Genomic DNA, 19,302 nt, shown 5'->3' with positions numbered 1-19,302 from the left:
GCAGATGATTTATAGTTGTATTTGATGTTTTGTTTGTAGATTTAAAAGTATTTTTTTAACATTTGGTTTGTAGGATGAATTCACAATTATTTTGTCAAGTATTTAAAAACTTGTATCTGCCACTTGTTTGGATTACATCCTACTGAACAAAAATATTTGGTTTAGTGCTAATGTGTTAAGTGTAAACACGTGGTTTAAATAAAAGTCAATAAAATTGTATAAAAGTCTCTAACAAAGTTAGTTTTTTAATAATTTTTTGTACACTATCCCCGTTTGTTCCTTGTGTACGCGTTATTATCTTTAGTTCAGTTTTGTCCTGGTGCGTAGTTGACCTTTATTCTGAAATCAGTACTTCCGGGTTCTAAGACACGCCCTATTGGTGGAGTTTTCATGCCCAAACACACGCGCATGCACAAACTCGTAGCAGCTCCAGAGTTCCGTGTCTCACTCCCTCAGTGTCTCACTCTCTCCGTGTTTTAATCAGGAGTGATCTGTAATCCTCGGTGATGGCGGCGCACGGATCCTCTCCCTCTCCCCGGCCCTACCAGCTGATAGTGTTCGGGGCCTCGGGCTTCACGGGCCGCTATGTGGTGGAGGAGGTGGCGCGGAGCAGCGCGGAGGTTCCGGGGGGGAACCTGACATGGGCCGTGGCGGGGAGGAGCAGAGACAAGCTGGAGAAGGTTCTCCAGGAGACTGCGCAACAACTCGGTACTCTTCTCACCTAATTAATCAAACTGTATAATTCATGAGGCAATAATCCAGAAATCAGTCGTTCCTACAGAGTTATGATCTCTCAGGGTTCTACAGGGTTCTGGTGGATCTCCCTGGGTTCTACAGGGTAATACAGTGTTCTGGTGTAGTGTAAAGGGATGTACAGTGTTCTGGTGTAGCTCTCGGGGTTGTACTGTGTTCTGGTGTAGCTCTCGGGGTTGTACTGTGTTCTGGTGTAGCTCTCGGGGTTGTACTGTGTTCTGGTGTAGCTCTCAGGGTTGTACTGCTGTCTGGTGTAGCTCTCGGGGTTGTACTGGTTTCGGGTGTAGCTCTCGGGGTTGTACTGGGTTCTGGTGTAGCTCTCCGGGTTGTACTGGGTTCTGGTGTAGCTCTCGGGGTTGTACTGGTTTCGGGTGTAGCTCTCGGGGTTGTACTGGTTTCTGGTGTAGCTCTCGGGGTTGTACTGGGTTCTGGTGTAGCTCTCGGGGTTGTACTGGTTTCGGGTGTAGCTCTCGGGGTTGTACTGGTTTCTGGTGTAGCTCTCGGGGTTGTACTGGGTTCTGGTGTAGCTCTCGGGGTTGTACGGGGTTCTGGTTCCGGTTTCTTTTCTGCGTTAGTATTTGGAAATAAACATGTTCTAGGTTCGGTTCTGGGCAGGACCTTCATGATCTACTGCACTATTATTGACATATTGATTAGACAAATCAGGTAAGTCTCATAGGTGAAACATGTGTGTTTGTGTTTAGTTAGGCATGTTGGAGCAACAGGACTGTAACACACATGTGCACAGGCCAGACACACCTGAGCAGGTAAAACAGGAAGTAGATCTCAGGTGTGTGAGAGACTCATTAATAAAAACGTAGTGTGTGAATCTCTGCTCCTTTTTAGGTGTTTAATCCCATGAGTGGTGTCTGGATCCCAAATCCCTCCCTACTTTATACATTTTACCCTAAGTAGTGCGTGCAAACACACAGTAGACAGCTGAGACTCTGCATTGGGTGTAGAGTGATTTTCATGCCCTATGTAGTGCACGTGTGTTCTAATAAACACACACAGCATTATACATGGCATGTTACAAAGTGCATAGTTTGTCAAAAACGGCTGTCATAGTTATTGGCACCCGGAGTGTGTAAGAGCACCGCTGATAAACACTCCGATAACGATGATGTAATTGTGCAGAAATGCTGATAAACCTGACATGGACCATCAGAAGATTGGAGCAAAGTTGAAGTCCATTGCGGTCATCTCTCATACGTGTAATAATTTTCAGACAAAGGACAAAGTGCCTGATTACAGAGCAATATAGCAGTGTTTGTGGCCTGTAGAGTGAATAGTGTGATTGTGTGTGTGTGTGTGTGTGCGTGGGTGGGTGGAGGGAATGGAGGAAAGGAGGAGGAGGGTTTTGTAGAGGGGATTTGTGTCACTAAATAAAGGTTAGTGTTTAATAAATGAAGCTCCTAAACATGTTTAATAAAAGCTCAGTGTGTGTGTGTGTGTGTGTGTGTGTGTGTTGGTGTGATGCAGGTTTTCCATCAGCTGTTCAGGATTAAGTTTAAAAAACCTTCCTGAATGCTGCACACTGTGCCCACAATACGAGAACTGGGTACATTAACTGTGTGTGTGTGTGTGTGTGTGTGTGGAGGAAGGCAGTAGCAGTGTCATTATTCACTCTCTCATGCAGTAACAACAGTGTCCACTAGAGGAGCCCTAAACATGACTACATGTCCCCTGAGGGTGGAACTTAATGAAGCAGATATATTCTTAGACAGGGCTGCATGATTTAAAAAAAAATCTAATTGCAGTTATTTTAATACACCTATTTCTATTGCGACCTGAACTGCAATATGTAACTCATTAAGAGTTTGTTATTGTTTGCCAATAGTTGTTTATCACCTCACATTTATTTAAAATATAAGCAAAAACGTATTTTTTTTGACAAACTCTACATAAATTCATGACATATGTTACCTGTAAAACAACGCAGCCTTTTTTGTGTGCAGGTGGGCAGAAGCAGTATAGTCGGTCATTGTTCTCTTTCATATGCAGTAACACTGATGTGCACTAGATCACTAAATATGACAACTGGTCAAGAGAGGAAACTTAGTTAAGCAGAACTATTTTTAGACATTGTAGATCAGTTTTAAAGCTCTTAAAAAAAAATAATTTTAATATTGAATAACAAAAACTGACTCTCGCCATGAATATAGCCATAGAAGCTGGAACGGCGGTAAAAAAAGAGAGTAAAAACATTGTAGAAACTTCAGGTGTGTGTGTGTGTGTGTGATGTGCTTACTACTATATTTGTGCTGGTGTATCAAAATGCTAATTAATTTGCATAACTGATACTGAAATGTGTTTTGCATGTCTTATTCTGACCGTTTCCTCTGTTTGTGTGTGTGTGTGTGTGTGTTTAGGGACACCAGAGCTGCAGTCAGAGGTGGAAATCATTGTGGCCGATGTGTCAGAGCCAGACTCATTAGCTGCTATGTGTAAACTGGGGCGCATTATTCTCAACTGTGTCGGACCGGTACATTTTACACACATGTGACTCTCTTACACTCTCACACACACACAGAAAAGAAGCTGATCATATGAGTAGTGCAGATGGTGGATGAACCCTTGTTTTGTAACAACGCTGTATGACACTGCGGAATTAACAATTCACTGATTCCTGTCATGCTTAGTTACACCAGGTTTAACATGAAGATTCTCGAACATATATGTGTGTGTGTGTGTGTTACAGTATAGGTTCTATGGTGAGGCAGTGGTTAAGGCGTGTGTGGACAATGGTGCTCACTGTGTGGACATCAGTGGTGAACCCCAGGTACTCACACACACACACACACACACCCACACACACCCAGGTTGTAAGCGTGACAGTTTTTGCAGGTGAAGGTGTCATGGCGTTCTAGCCATGACACATGAACTGCTGGATGGAACCTCTTGGTCTAACGCTTTTGCCAAACTTGTCTGTTTAAGGACGTTCAGTTATCAGGTGCAAACAAAGAGAAACAGAGAGGAGTCTCTTTATATGAACTAAATAGCTTGTATATAAATATGTACGTCTTCCTTATGTTTACTTTTTAAAAAAATTAAATGCAGAGTGTGTGAATCCATTTTCAACACTTCACAGAAATCACCGAGGTACAGGGCGTGCGTTAGAGCGTGCATCGAGGCAGCCGAAGCTCAGTGGTTGGAGAGCCACGAGTTGAAACCTCAGCACCGCCCCCAAACCTCCCATCAAAAACCCAGTACGCTACAGCCTTAACCGTTTGAGCCACAACTGTCCTAAAAGTCTTTCTGGCAACAGTGGGATTCAAAAGCACGTCTCGAAAGAGACTGGAGCCTTAATCCAGCACCTCACATGACTTGGCCACAGCAAACACTAAAGTGCCGGGTGATATCTGTGCAGCTGTATTGTACTATTGACCACACGTGAGCAGTGACCCTGTCCCTGAATTACCTATTGTCCTTCCTTGGAGCACTTTCCGTAGGTCCTGAGTGTTCACTTACTGCCTAATGAACCCCACCCCCTGAGACGCCAATATCGGTGTTACTCACTTCATCTGGCAGAGGGTGTAATGTTGTAAATAATTGGTGTGTGTGTGTGTGTGTGTGTGTAGTTTTTAGAGAGCATGCAGTTGAATTACAACAGCGCAGCGGCAGATGCAGGTGTGTACATCGTGGGAAGCTGCGGGTTCGACTCCATTCCTTCAGATATGGGAGTCATTTACACGCGGGATCAATTTAAAGGTACACGTACACACACATACTCCTACATTAAAGTATGTTTAATCCTGGTGTTTATTAACATGTAAATAACTGTTAATTTGTTAGTAATAACACTCACCGTAAGGAAACTGATCAAATAATCCAGAAGAGAATATAATGTTTTTTAGTGATAATGCTCTACAGGTAGATTGATTCGATATATATTTGTGTGTGTGTGTGTGTGTGTGTGTGTGTGTGTGTGTAGGTACTCTGACAGCGGTGGAGAGTTTTCTGACAGCAAGTTCAGGACCTGAGGTCTTTATTTTTATTATGATGAGCATTATTTTACCCACTGGGACGTGTCTCAATGTTGACATGGTGTGTGTGTGTGTGTGTGTGTGTGTTTTTCCCCTCAGGGAGCGTGTATCCATGATGGGACGTGGCAGTCAGCTGTGTACGGGTTGGCGGATAGTGCCAAACTAAAGGCCCTGAGGAAAAAATTCAACCACAAACCGCTGCCTGTGGTCGGGGCCAAGCTTAAACGAAGGTAGAGGAAATCCGTATTTAATTCAATTTAATTAGTTTGAGCGCTTTTAACAATTGTCATTGTCGCAAAGCAGCTTTACACAATTAAAGGAATTATTTCAATTAGTTTGTATGGAATGCGAATGTACATATACACACTAGATATGTTGGATGTTTGAACTAATACCTAAAAACAGCATAATATGTAAAGATGGCATAAATTTTTTGTGTGTGTGTGTGTGTACACGCAGGGGTCCTCTGTTCTACAGTACTGAGATCCAGCAGTACACGATTCCCTTCATGGGCTCTGATCCGTCCGTAGTGAAGAGAACTCTGCGCTTCCTGTCTGAGGAACAGAAAGAAACTCCAGTTGGTTAAACACACACACACACACACACACACACACACACACACACACACACACAATGTTATCATTAATAGTTGCCAGCAGGAGGCACTGGGGGGTGGAACTACATCCCTGTTCAGTATTAAGACTGGGTTTTGTTGTCTTTCCTGTCCTCAGGTTCAGTACGGAGCGTACGTTGGAATCGGGGGAATCGTCTCCGTTTTTAAACTGCTCTTCGCCGGGTTCTTCTTCTCTCTACTCAGCCGTTTCAACTTCGGCAGAAAACTCCTCATTAAAGTACGGCTGATTTTATTCATCAGTGTTCCTGATTATAATTACACTTTGGTTTAAAGGTCTCAGCTATTAGTCAAAGACAATATCCACAATATTTAATGACACTAAGTTTTCACTGTTTGTGCAGTTTCCAGAGTTTTTCTCGTTTGGATATTTCTCTAAAGCTGGACCAACCCGGAAGCAGGTAACATACAGTCCTGAACCACTAAACACACACTACCAGTCAAAAGTTGGTCCTGAGAAAAACAGCCTGTTATCATTATTGTTTTAGAATGTAGAAAATAAACTTTTGACTGGTACTGTACATAATGAACCTGGATGATTTCCGAACAGGAATCGGTGTGACTAATAAATTACCACAACATCAGTTAAGGCTGACGTACCCCAACACACACACGTACCCTTATAGAACGGGTAGCGAGGTGTAATTGACTAGCCTTTTTATTGTTTAATTTATTTTTCATTTTTATCTCTTATTACAGTAACAGTCAATTTATGGCTTTATGACTTTGTGAATTTAAATGCTGGTGTAGTGTTCAAATTTGTTGTGTGTGTTTGTATTCAGATGGAGGGATGTTCATTCAGTTTTGCGTTCTTCGGTGAAGGTTACACCGAAGGTCAGGATCCGTCTCTGGGGAAACCCGATGCTAAAATCCGCACACTTGTCCATGGACCAGGTACGTTATTAATTAATAATAATCTGGATTAGATGAGCTCAGAGGCTATTAAGTGATGTTGTGTACTGTACAGCAATCATGCAAAAACTTTCACACTCAGGTGTTCAGCACTTTTATTTTGAATTTACTGTAACGTCAAGTGTTGTAGCGCCCCCTGGAGATTAGAGATCAATTCAAACCCTTTCAGATCTATCTCAGGACAAGTGTTTAAAACAAGAATAATGTTAAAGGTGTTAAGAATCACTGTGTGTGTGTTGTTACAGAGCCAGGTTATGTTGCGACACCGATTGCCATGGTGCAGGCAGCTCTCACCATCCTCAATGAACCTGATGCACTGCCCAAAAAGTCAGTACCATTCAATAATGACTAATTACATTATAATTAATAATAATGACTACCTTTTTCCCTCTCTTTCTCTGAACCTTGCATTAACAAAAATCACAATTGTGTTTCAATTTGAACTTTAATAATGTGTGGTACTGAATTACTGATGTGTTACAAACATGTAATACAAGATTCATACTAATGTCATGTGTGTGTTGTACAGAGGTGGCGTGTATACCCCTGGAGCCGCCTTCGCCAAGACCAACCTGATCGAGCGACTGGATAAACACGGCATCCATTTCTCAGTGCTGTGAACGGGAGCGAAGCGGAGCGGAACAGAGCAAGGCGGGGCTTCACGCAGCACGGCTTCAGTACTTCCTGTCATTCGCTACTTACTCTGATTAGCACTTAGTATTAACGCTTACATGCAGGGCAAAAGTCTCCTGCGGTACTTCATTCTGAAATGAGTCTAATGAAAGACTGAAATCATGCTGTCCATTTCACACTAAAAACCAGGCGATGTGCAGCCGAACAAACACGCTGTATCTGTGAAATATTTAGCCTGCTTTAACTGGGATAGCTTTACAATTTATTGACCTGTTTGAATTGTGGGGAATTTAAATGTCGGAATTAAAGTGTGTGTGTGTGTGTATGTTGTGTTGTTTTTTCCCCTCTCCCTTTTGCACTAATAGATTAAAGAGTATGAATAGATTAATAAAAAAAATTAATCACAGTTTTACACACGGAGTTGCTGTTTTTTTTATTATGCAGTGTGTACGTTTTATTTGTATTAATTATATATTGTGTGTTTATATACACAATCAAATTTCTACAATTCTAAATATATACTCTGATTTATATATTACTCTGATCTGACACTGATCCATTGAACACTTGAATAGCAAAGTTCACGTGAGGATAATGATGACCTGGTGTGTAAAACATAGTAAACATAAATTCACTTGGAGAGGGTGTGTGTGTGTGTGTTTTAAGTTCATTAAGAACCGGTTGCAGATTTCTCTCTCTTCCTGCGAACAATGGCTGCCACATCCTGCTTCAGTGCGCACACACACTGCTCCAACTGCTCACTGAACTCTTTCAGTAGGTGTGTGTGTTCATCCACGAAGAATCTCAGGTCCTGCAGGTCTGCCTCCTCCTGATCAATCCACACGCACGCACACACACACACACACACATACACACAATAAAGGGGACAATTTATTTTTGTTTTCCCAGCTTAATATATTTAGAGAATAGTTTATTTAAAAAGTTGCTGGTCACTTGCTGTGTACGTACACTTGGTCTGTGTCTGCGCAGTCGCTGCAGCTGAGCTCTAACCGACGTCATGCTGTGGTAAAACACTTTAAGCGCTCGAGCGAATTCAGCATCACAGCTGGATTTCAGACGCCCTTTGTGCCATCGAGCACACTCCACGCCTGCAATCAGGACACAGCCACTTATCACAGATCCTCTGAATAAACTGAATATCGCATTATTGTTGGTGCAAAGATGGAAGAGAGATTTTAAATGTTTAATTGTGAAAATCCCAGACTCGTGTATTACAGTGTTTAGAGACTGAAAATGTTTTATTTTCGTCCTAAAGGTGATTCACGTTTTAATCATTGTCTCTAAACAGGGCGCCTGATTAATCTACAGAGTTTTTTTATTAACCCCTGCATACAGGGAACACGGCAGTCCTGCTGCTTTGCTCTGACATCACAATTTGGTCCGTGTCAATGTCACTCAGCTCCTTCCTTACGCTTGGCCATTTTTCTCGCCTCCAACAAATCAAACTTTGAGAACTGACTGTTCACTTGCAGCCTGTGCTGAGAGAATTATTCACTTCACCTATCAGTAGATTTAATGTTAATGCTGATTGTGCATGTGTGTGTGTGTGTGTGTGAGAGAGAGAGCGGAAAAAAAAAATCTGATTGCATATTACCACATTGTGTGTGTGTGTTGAGCTGTTCTCTCAGTGTGTCATTCTCTTTCTTTAACTCTGCGTTGGTGATCTTCAGCTGCTCCAGGTCCTCATGCAGAACTTGCAGACACACACTCTGATCTGACACTGATCCATCCATGCTCTACGTACACACACAATGCAAAAATTATTTATATATTTTTGTGTGCGTGTAAGAGAGAGCGAGAGTAGGAGGTATGGTATATATGAGGGAGAGACAGAAAGAGAGAGATAGAAAGAAAGCATGTGATGGAGAGAGAGAGAGAGACAAAAGAGAATATCGATAAGTCCTGACCACATGCTCCGAATCCTCAGCTGTGTCTATGAGGATGCTATTTTCCGGGGTTTTCTTCACACCGCCCAGTTGTGTCGTCATGTCAGGGCATCCCTCTGCACACAGGAGAGAGAACAGGAAGTACATAAACTTCATTAATTATGTTAGTGGAGAGAACCTTAGATAACATCTGTATGTGTGTGTGTGTGTGTAAATGTACCCTGTAGACCCCAAAGCTGCAGGACTACTGCATTACTCTGCAGGTATGTGAGCAATGTGTGTGACGTGTTCAGGGCAGTGAACTGAAGGCAGTAATCCAGCTGTGGGTTTACACACCGCCACACAACTGGAGTGTAGAGCGGCTCCATGCAGTCAAACATCTGGAACCTAAACACACATGCACACACACGGAGCTTCATCGATTAACAGTGGATAAAACACTCTTATTACAAACATTGTAACACACACTAACAAACATAATTGCACGCAATGTAACAAACTGACACACACACACCCGATCTGGATGCCGCGAGTTCGGGCCTCTTTGATCCAGCGCAGGCCACAGCACTGATCCAGGATCAGCTGGAAATCCAGCCGCTTTCCAAGCAGCTCTGTGGGGTCGATCAGGATATCATCTTCACTCAGGGGCCTACACTCACACACACACACCACAGTAATATAAACAAATCAATTCATTCACAGCTATACACACACCCACACAAACGAATTGATGTTTATTAAATGCATTACACCAACACTGCTGAATGTTACCCACAATCCCTTGGGGCTACAGGGCACTAGGCGTGCATGCAGCATGGCCTCCTCAGTGCCCTCAGGTCCCACCACCTCCACCTGCTCATCCACAGAAATGCGGAAGGCCAGCGAGTGCAGCCACAGGTGAGCACTGCCCAGGTGTACGGGCTCCACCGGGTCCCAGAAGGGGTCTTTATCCTGGGGTAGGGCAGGCAGCGATGCCCCCCTCTGGTACACCTCCTCCATTAGGAACTTACGGTTAATAAATTTCGCTTTAGACCACAGCCACACCTATATGAGGGTGGAGGCAAGGGAGATTATTTTGTCTCTAACTAATTCACTCACCATGTCTCAGCCTAACTCTATTCGTCTCTTTGTTATATTTAATACCTAAAATAATAATTACTCCTAATACAGTAGATCAGCTAGCTATTCAATGTAATCCAATAACCCCCACCACCACCACCACCACCACCCCCGACCACCACCGTAACACTAACTGAAATCTCTGTAGCTGAATAACATTAAATCAAATTCAAATCAAATTCAAATTTATTTGTCACATACACAAACATACACAGTACGAAATGTAGTGAAATGCATTATACGACTGCCATTGACCCTAGAAGAGAATTAAAGTTTACAAATAAGAGATAAATATGAATAAAAGAAATACGATAGAAATTAAATAAAAAATTAAATTAAACTAGGAAAAATAGAACAAAAAATAAAAATAGAAATGTGCTAGGAAAAAATAGAACTAAAAATAAAAATAGAAATATGATGTGCAAAAATAAAAAATCTACTGTACAAATTGAAATATACTGTGCTGTGTGTGCAAATATGCATAGAACAAAGTGACTTTGTGCAGAGGTTATTAAAGTGTCTTTGTGCACTGGTCCAGGATGTAAACGTAAAACTGTAAAATGTAGTGTAGTTGTGAAGGTAGGTGTGCAAAGTTATTAAAGTGTCTTTGTGCAATGGTCCAGGATGTAAACGTACGACATGTAGTGTATATATGAAGGAAGGTGAGCGTGTAATTGTCCATAGTGTTCATGGATGTAAGAAGATTGATAGATTTGATCAATTATGAAAAAGATGAAAAGATTGTTAGTTCATTCCTGACCTGTTTGCTCTGCACATTTGTCACTCTGACCACAATCTCTTTCTCCAGGTCATGACCTTTAGAGTCAGACATCGCCAGGTTCTTTATCTCCAATCTAAATTCCACCCCCTGAAAAATAACACCGGAAACTTTTAATTAGCAATTCAAAAATTAACTAATTACAAAACAAAACCTTTAATGAAGAATGAGATCAGGAACAAGAAACCTAGGAAATATCTAAACACTATAGCAATAGGATAAAAAGGTAAAAAAAGAGCCAGCAGAGCTTAAAACCAATGATTAGGGGTTTCTTAGAGAAGACAGATCATTCATATCTCAATATCAGTCTAGACTGACAGAGTGTGGACAGAGAGATGTGACGGGACAGAGAGACGTGACGGGACAGAGTTGACAGGAGTCGTGATGGGCAGGGGTAGCTCAGTGGTTAAGGCATTGGACTACGGTTCGGAAGATCCCCGGTTCAAACCCCACAACCACCAAGATCCCCGGTTCAAACCCCACAACCACCAAGTTGCCACTGTTGGGCCCTTGAGCAAGGCCCTTAACCCTCAACTGCTCAGATGTATAATGAGATAAAAATGTAAGTCGCTCTGGATAAGAGCGTCTGCCAAATGCTTAAATGTAAATGTAAATGTGATGTTCATCACCTTGTTCAGTTCCTGACTCATCTGGTTCGCCTCCGTCACCATCGGCATCAGTTTGATGTAGTCGTAAAAGGCAGCCAGGAGACTGGGGTTGGGCTGAAGGGACCCTGTGGAGACACTGGTCAGTTTGGACGCAGCTAAGAGCTACCTCTTTATCTATCTCAGTCTGGTGCTGTAATGAGCACCAACTGATTGACATGAAAAACACACACACACTCTGTCCAGGTGTGTCACACAGTGTGTGCAGATGAACTCCCTCAGCCTCCGCCAGTTCAGACTGAAAATGATCATAATCATAACGGCTCCAATCGTCCCTGAGACGCTCCGAAGGAAAACCGATAAACAGGAAGGTGCTGTTGGAGCCCAGGATCACACGGTCCTGTATACGTAATATGATATGATATTATACACTATAATAATTGTTTATTATTATTATTATTGTTATTATTATTGTATGAGGTACCAAATGCTGCAGCTCTGTTGTCTGACATATGGATGTGCCATTAACTGTGACCTTTGACCCCGACAACGGTGTGATCGTCACTCGACGTTGCTGATTGGATACAATGGCATGCCGCTCCTGAATACTGCAATGTGGTGTAAATGCGAATATATGCACCGATATATAAAATGATGTATCAGTGTAACTCAGTTAGTAAAAGACGTTATGGCTCACCCCAGTCCTCTGACAGAGATGGCTCTGGGTGAGGAGTCTGCTAAGCCCACATCCCACTCACCTTCACAAAAGTCATAAAACAACTTCAAGACTGAGAAATCTAACAATTAAGTATCTAACAGCATAAACACACACACACTGATTTATTTTTAACACAGTACTACTCTCAATGACCTTCCTGAATGAAGAGCTTGATGACTCCAGAGAGCTGCGCATCTTCATTAATGTTCATCATGTACGGAAACATCTGCATCATCTTTCGCTCCTGTTCTTCATCACCGACCAGGGAAGAACAGAATATTCATCATTCATTTAGAATCTTCAACACCGTATGAATCTCATTAATGTTTTTATGTGTGTGTGAGAGAGAGAGAGACCTGGGTGATGGTGGTGTACTGGGTCTCCCAGTCCTTCAGAGCTTCCTGAAGGTGTTGCTCCCACAGAGTCTGAATTGCTCGGATCTGTAGCTCATTGTGGGTCAGCAAACGCCGAAGATCTTCTACACACAGACACACACAAGACCTCATGGATAGGCAATACTCAGAACTTTGAAAAATTTAAAAACTAAGAAGCTAAAGCATCAGGAATCCTAGGGAACATTGAAGGAATGTTTTCTCCATCCTCACTCATTTCCTGATCAGACCGTCTCCCGTTCTGGTCCAGTTTACTCAGCTTCAGCAACAGTTTAGCATTTTCAGCTTTCAGTTCTTTAACCAGTCTCTCCGTCGAGCCCTCATTCACCACAGCCTTATTCTGTATCCGCTTGGCTCTGGAAGATTTAGATAAAATTTCTGTTTTATTATTAAGTGAAGGTGCTATGTATAAGAACGGTGAGGGTATGAGAGGAGATCAGATCAGGATGAAGAGGACCCACCGCTCAGCGTAGCGCAGAGTGGAGAGTGACTCCTCGTAGCAGATATCGGCTGGACTGAGAGTCGCAATCTGAACACACACATATACACACACATTCAGCAGATGTACAGTGCTAGGTGTTTGTATAACTAACAGTGAAACATAAATGATGCTGCTGATAAGGTCACCATGACGGTGCGGCTGTTTCCTCCCAGCGCAGACTGCAGGAGCTTAGTGAGGACCGAGTCTCGGTAGGGAACATACACCGCTTTCTTCCCTAACGCCACTTCTGCAAGGGCACTATGGAATGAATACACACATTAAAAGCACATTAAATAAACAGACACAGAGTTAACATTAGGTCATTGTACCTATACACTATACATTTCAATCTAATACAACATTCTGAAACTCCATAAAAGAAAACATAAACAGTCCTGATTTCTTGGTATGTCATCGAAGACTGTCTGTCGAGTTCAGAACGGCTTCATTTTACACTCTCACTACACAGGACATAGCAGGACTCAAAACACTCGCTCCACACTACACACAGCACATCGTGTACTATACACACACAGTGTGTTCAGACCTGATCACATTCCCCAGAGTGGTGAGACTGAGATTAATAGCGGTTCCCTCTTTAAGACGATCAACCTCTGAACCTGACGATCTTTGCCTTTCACTTCCTGCCAGGTCAACCAGGTTAATGTTAGACTGTTTAGTGATGCACTCCTTCGAGAAAATCTGGTAAAGTTGAAAAAAAAATAATAATAATAATTGGTCAACTTTTGATAATTATATTTGAGAGATTTTATATATACTGTACCAGTCAAACATCAGGAAAGAAGTGTCGAAACATTTAACTGGTACTGTATATAGGCATGTATACTGCATCATGATATCATGATATATAGCACGTAGAGTTTTATATATAGATACTGTCTATATATATATATCACACACCAAAGACAGATGCAAGTATTGTACAACATCAGTCTTTACTCACGATTAGGAGTGTATACACACACAAATGGAAGTGGGAACACCAATTAGCCTAATCCTCAGGTCTTTGGACTGTGGGAGGAAACCAGAGTACCCAGAGGAAACCCACCAAGCACAGGAAGAACATGCTAATTCCATGCATACAAACCACCAGGAATCGAACCTGGAGCCTGGAGGTGCCACCCCTGCATTACCGTACCTGCTTGAGCTGTATGATGATAAGCATGTGTGAGCGGCTGCTGTTGGCATTCAGGTGTGTGGCAGCAGTGGTGCGTGTACGAGTTCCCTGCTCCATCAGCTGCTCCACCTGGACAGCGCTGTCACATGCAACCCTGCGCAGACCCTCTACGTAAAAACCACGCTGCTGGTCCTCACGCACACGCAGACCACCGGCCGAACGACTTGACCTCGACAACAGATCAATCACCTGCACGTGCACACACACAACACACAATTTTTTTCACGGAAAACCTAAACTGACTGCTATAGTTAGCTATAACTTATTAGAGCCGTTGGCAAAAGGCTTTTACTAAACATGAGATGTCAATCAGGGGATTGTTCAAGAGAGAGTGTGTGGCTATTATTTATTTCCTTAATTATCACATACACACAGGAACAGCCAAACAAAAAATTAAATGAGGGATTAATCAAAGTATTACTGAATTAAATGAGCGCTAATGAATAACAAGTTATAATTTAATAAATTAATAAATTAATGATTAATCAAAAGAGTGGTGATTCAAATAAGTGTTAAATCAAATGCACCACAATCGAACAAGTGATAAACCAAATAAGCAGTGAGTCAAGTAGTGACTATAATAAGTGGTGATTCAAATAAGTAATTAATCAAACAAATGATGAAGCAAATAAGGCATGTATCATACAAATCATGAATCAAATGAGTGATAAATCCAATAAATGCAGAATAAAATAAGTGATGAATAAAAAAAAATCAGTTATTCAAATGTATCTAAACCATCTATTGTTTAATTCACTTAACGTGCATTAAAGAATTAAACACTTGAATTGAGGTGTTATTAATTATTAACTCTTATTAATTATTATTAATTATATAAATTCTCATATCTAATTAATAGATAAGTGAAAAATACTTTTAAGTTACCTGTTCATTATAAATTTCTAACATGCTGAAGAAAACCTGGGGATGGATGATGCACTGATTAGTGTGTGATAATAAGGTGTAGATTTTTAATATTACATAATTCATGGTAAACGCACACATGATGAGGTTAAAGAGGTGTCACAGACAGACAGACCTGACACTGGCATCTGTCCTGATTGGTTGTGATGTAGGTAAAGAGTGAGTGACACAGATTTGGGACGAGGCCCTTGTTGGCTCCAAAGCCCATCATGGAGTAACTTTTCCCTGATCCCGTCTGACCGTACGCCAGCAGTGTGGCATTGTAGCCCTGCAGAGCATTACCCAAGATCCCCTGACCCACTTCAGCAAACATACACGCCTGGGGGAAACAATCACACGGACATAGATTATTATGATTGTACCAATTTAAGAGTAAGTGAAATAATATATATATATATTTTTGAAATTGCAACAATAATAATAAACATTAATAAAGTAGAAAGGATTAAAAGCATTAATACCAAAGAAAAGTCTTTGATCTTTTTTTAAATAATATATTCTTTTAAAAAATCCCACACAAAAATAAATGCATAAACAATGCAAATAAGGAAATGTATAATATAAAAATAGACCTATAGATTTATATAGAATTTACAATTTAATTATAAAACATTTGAAAATAATATTATACATTACACAAATTAGTGACTATAAGATAATAAATGGAACTATTAACATTTAATCTATAAACATATAAATCCTACTTAGGACTAAATAGTAGTTTTGTTAAGTAAATATCTGAACATATCTGTATTTTGTGCTGTATTGCCTTCCAGCTACAGAATGGCTGGATGGAGTTTGTGTGTGGGTGTGTGAGACCTGGTCAGCATAGCGCCCCCCCTCATTCTCAGGCACTAACAGTCCCTCTGAGGTCTTGGCGAAGCCGCTGTGAGACCAGAAGGTGAAGTGGAAGGTGAAGGTGCGGCGCTGCAGACTGCGAGGCTCCTCAATACTTACACTGTTACTGCTCATAGTGATAATACACCGGCTCCCAGCATCACGCTCCCTCTGTACACACACATATCGTGTAAAGTTTAAAGTTTCTTTATATACGCCGGTGAATCACTAAGGATCTCCTGAAATGTTTTTATTGCGATACTTGGATGTCGATTGGGGGGCACTGGTGGCTCAGGGGTAGATGTCTCACCTGCCATGTGTAAGACCCGGTTCAGTTCACATCTAACGCCCAAGCTCCAGCCACTGGATGCAGTGCTTGTCCCAAGCCCAAATAAAATTGGGAGGGTTGCTTCAGGAAGGGCATAAAACCTGTGCCAAGTTGCGTGCTAATCGGATGGTCTGCAGTGGCGACTACTGGATGGGAGCGGCCAAAAAACCAACAACAACTTGGATGTCGGTTCATATTGGTATTCTGTAAGTATTAAGATTTTACTAAATATCCTGATCTGATAGAATTATTTTTTTCAGATTTCATTAAAATTGTAATCAAGGCGGGTGGCAGTAGTGGTTAGCACTGTCGCCTTGCACCTCCAGGGTCTGGGTTCGATTCCCGGCCAGGCTTGATTTTCGTCTCTGTGTGCATGGAGTTTGCATGTTCTCCCCGTTCTTGGTGGGTTTCCTCCGGGTACTCCGGTTTCCTCCCACAGTCCAAAGGCATTCCCAAATTGCCTGAAGTGTGTGAATGAGTGTGTGTGTGCCCTGTAATAGATTGACACCCTGTCCAGGATGTACCCTGCCTCATGCCCTAAGCCTCCTGGGATAGGATCCAAGTCCCCGCGACCCTGAATACAGGATAAAGCGGTATAGAAGATAAGCGAGTAAGAGTGAGTGAGATATGAATTGCAACACAAGAATTGCAATACATAACTGAATTAATTTTCTTTTACTAGTTACAATCTCCATAAATAATAGTAGTTTTCCAAATTTTTATTAGCTGTATTGACATGTATGATCACTAGTGCGGACTGTTATACAGTATGTGGAGTAATAATAGTAAGTGAGCAGTATAACGGTTTTAAGCCACTGGTGTTAACGAAGCTAGTTAACATAGAATAAATGAATAAATATTATCCAATATAATATAAGTTTTTTTATCAGATGGAAGTTAGATCCAGTCACAGCAATTTCATGGACATGTATAACAAATAATAATAATAATAATAATAATAATCAACTGTTTTTTTTTCGTGGTTGCTCTGACAAGACACAGATGCAGTAAAACTTTGTAGAATTCTGAAAAGCTTCATTGTATTGCCCCCCAGGGGAAACGCTCGGAGTCGATTCAGGAATTTAAAGAGCCGTTTAGAGATCCGAGCAGCGCCAAAGTGACTTTCTGATAGGGGTTTTGTTCAGAATTGATGTTGTGACAGGATTAAAAGATTAGTATTGCATTAAGAAATGGAAGATGATTTAGGATGAAAATTTTGATGAAAACTAATTTCCTTTTGAAAAAAATAAAATGAAGCAAAAGATAAAACGCATACAGTCTTGCAGTAAAGTAGAAATAATCCTAAAATATACTTCAATACTATACATTATGCTATAGCCATGTATCCCTGACAGTGTATTATGTCTCTCTCTCTCTTACACACACACACGCACATTTTCCATGCTGTCTGAAAACACCATTACTGATCAACCTGTATAAGGTTGGCTGATGTATTAAACACCTTCACACCAAAATCTTTTAACAACAGCATCAGCTGACCTTGTTGAAGGGTCGGACTCGCACAGCCACTTTTACGCAGTCTTTTCCAGCCATGTTACTTTGCGTTAGTAAGAAAAGCAAGGAACGGAGAGACGGTAACATGAGGCAGGAAAGCTGATCACTTTCTCTCACTCATGAATTAATCATACACACACACACACACTACATCAGTGTCAACATTACACTGAGAATAGATACCACTCAGGTCATCTCTGCTCACTGCCGCTCCTTTTATTATCGATGAACATGTGGATGAGGTGCCAATACTTTGTGCAAAATCTCTTTTGGGAAGTGCCTAAGATGTTTTACTTGCCCAGTAGGCAGAATTTGGACAAATACCTATTATAATTTAACATTCAAAATATGCAGTTAACAGGTACATAGCTAAGATGCACACACACTCACCACTTTATCCTGTATGCAGGGTTGCAGGGGCCTGGAGCCTATCCTAGGAGACTATCTCAGGAGACTATCCCTGGAGCCTATCCCTGGAGACTAAGGGCACAAGGCAGATGGCCAAACCATCGCAGGGCACATACACACACTTACTTGCTCATTCACACATGTCTTTGGACTGTGGGAGGAAACCAGAGCATCAAAATGAGAACATGCAAACAGACCCAAGGTAGGAATTGAACTCAGACCCTGGAGGTGCAAGGCGACAATGCTTAACCACTTAGAGAGTGGTTCTTAGCATATAGGTCTTTTGCAAACTTGCTACCATGTTCGTTCTTTGACATTAGCGACCACGCTTGCAAGAAGGCAACTTGATGATAATTACTTGATGGTACAACTGGAAGATAGGGACAAAAGTATTATTATAACTAACTTGTCGGTATTGATTAAAATAGCTAATTATCACAATATACACTCAACAAAAATATAAACGCAACACCTTTGTTTCTGCTCCGATTTTTCATGAGATGGACTTAAAGATCTAAAATTAATTCCAGATACACAATATTACCATTTCTCTCAAACATTGTTCACAAATCAGTCTAAATGTGTGATAGTGAGCACTTCTGCTTTGCTGAGATAATCCATCCCACCTCACAGGTGTGCCACATCAAGATGCTGATCTGACATCATGAGTAGTGCACAGGTGTACCTTATACTGCCCACAATAAAAGGCCACCCTTCTCCACGTTCTCTCTCTTTGTGCTCCTCTGGTCTCCTTCCACAAACACACTGGTACATTTTAATATAGTTATAAATTGGATTTGCCAAATTATAACTTAAGTTGTTCAGACTGCTTACTAAAGATAATGTAATAAGTACATGTAGGGAGAAAAGATTTTTAGTCTCTGAATAAATAAGATAAATGAATGAAGCTCACCACTGACGTTATTAATCGAGTTTATAAAGAATAACTTGCAACTGAACCAAAATATGGTTTAAATATTGTTTAATTTTGGCAATAAAATAGAGCATTTCCTTATTATAAAATAAACAAAAAAAATACTGTAAAGTGAAACGGTGTAATTCGTGACGGCAAAATATTCACATCATTAATGAAGACAGCTGAATAGGCATTACAGAACACTGAAAACAAATAGTAACCGTGATCCCAGGTTAAACAACAAACCAATCAGGTGATAAT

At 41.2% G+C, this 19,302-nt stretch overlaps 2 protein-coding genes across 2 annotated transcripts; one reads left to right on the top strand and one right to left on the bottom strand.

Annotated features, from left to right (window-relative positions):
• The first annotated feature begins 382 nt into the window (after positions 1–382).
• sccpdha.1 (saccharopine dehydrogenase a, tandem duplicate 1) lies at positions 383–7,327 on the top strand. The gene is made up of 12 exons (XM_053509212.1): positions 383–708; positions 3,126–3,238; positions 3,455–3,535; positions 4,335–4,464; positions 4,688–4,737; positions 4,839–4,969; positions 5,199–5,316; positions 5,471–5,590; positions 5,715–5,771; positions 6,153–6,264; positions 6,528–6,609; positions 6,812–7,327. The coding sequence occupies exons 1-12, from the start codon at positions 507–509 to the stop codon at positions 6,900–6,902; spliced, it is 1,287 nt and encodes a 428-aa protein (XP_053365187.1). The 5' UTR covers positions 383–506; the 3' UTR covers positions 6,903–7,327.
• A 50-nt stretch (positions 7,328–7,377) lies between these two features.
• kif28 (kinesin family member 28) lies at positions 7,378–17,756 on the bottom strand. Its single transcript, XM_053510430.1, has 23 exons — positions 17,703–17,756; positions 15,857–16,045; positions 15,153–15,356; positions 14,999–15,034; positions 14,075–14,302; positions 13,463–13,617; positions 13,062–13,173; positions 12,896–12,963; positions 12,648–12,790; positions 12,399–12,520; positions 12,196–12,286; positions 12,022–12,082; positions 11,809–11,932; positions 11,562–11,724; positions 11,349–11,452; positions 10,702–10,809; positions 9,598–9,866; positions 9,337–9,471; positions 9,043–9,209; positions 8,844–8,938; positions 8,531–8,672; positions 7,885–8,024; positions 7,378–7,744 (listed from the first exon to the last, which is right to left on the bottom strand). Exons 1-23 carry the CDS (start codon positions 17,754–17,756, stop codon positions 7,586–7,588), a joined length of 3,069 nt encoding a protein of 1,022 aa, XP_053366405.1. The 3' UTR covers positions 7,378–7,585.
• Between the last annotated feature and the right edge of the window lie 1,546 nt (positions 17,757–19,302).

Source organism: Clarias gariepinus, chromosome 13, assembly GCF_024256425.1.
Source record: "Clarias gariepinus isolate MV-2021 ecotype Netherlands chromosome 13, CGAR_prim_01v2, whole genome shotgun sequence".
In the NCBI taxonomy this organism is placed as follows: Eukaryota; Metazoa; Chordata; class Actinopteri; order Siluriformes; family Clariidae; genus Clarias; species Clarias gariepinus.
The sequence above is the reverse complement of the archived record's forward strand: the minus strand, read 5'-3'. Positions and strand labels throughout refer to the sequence as shown.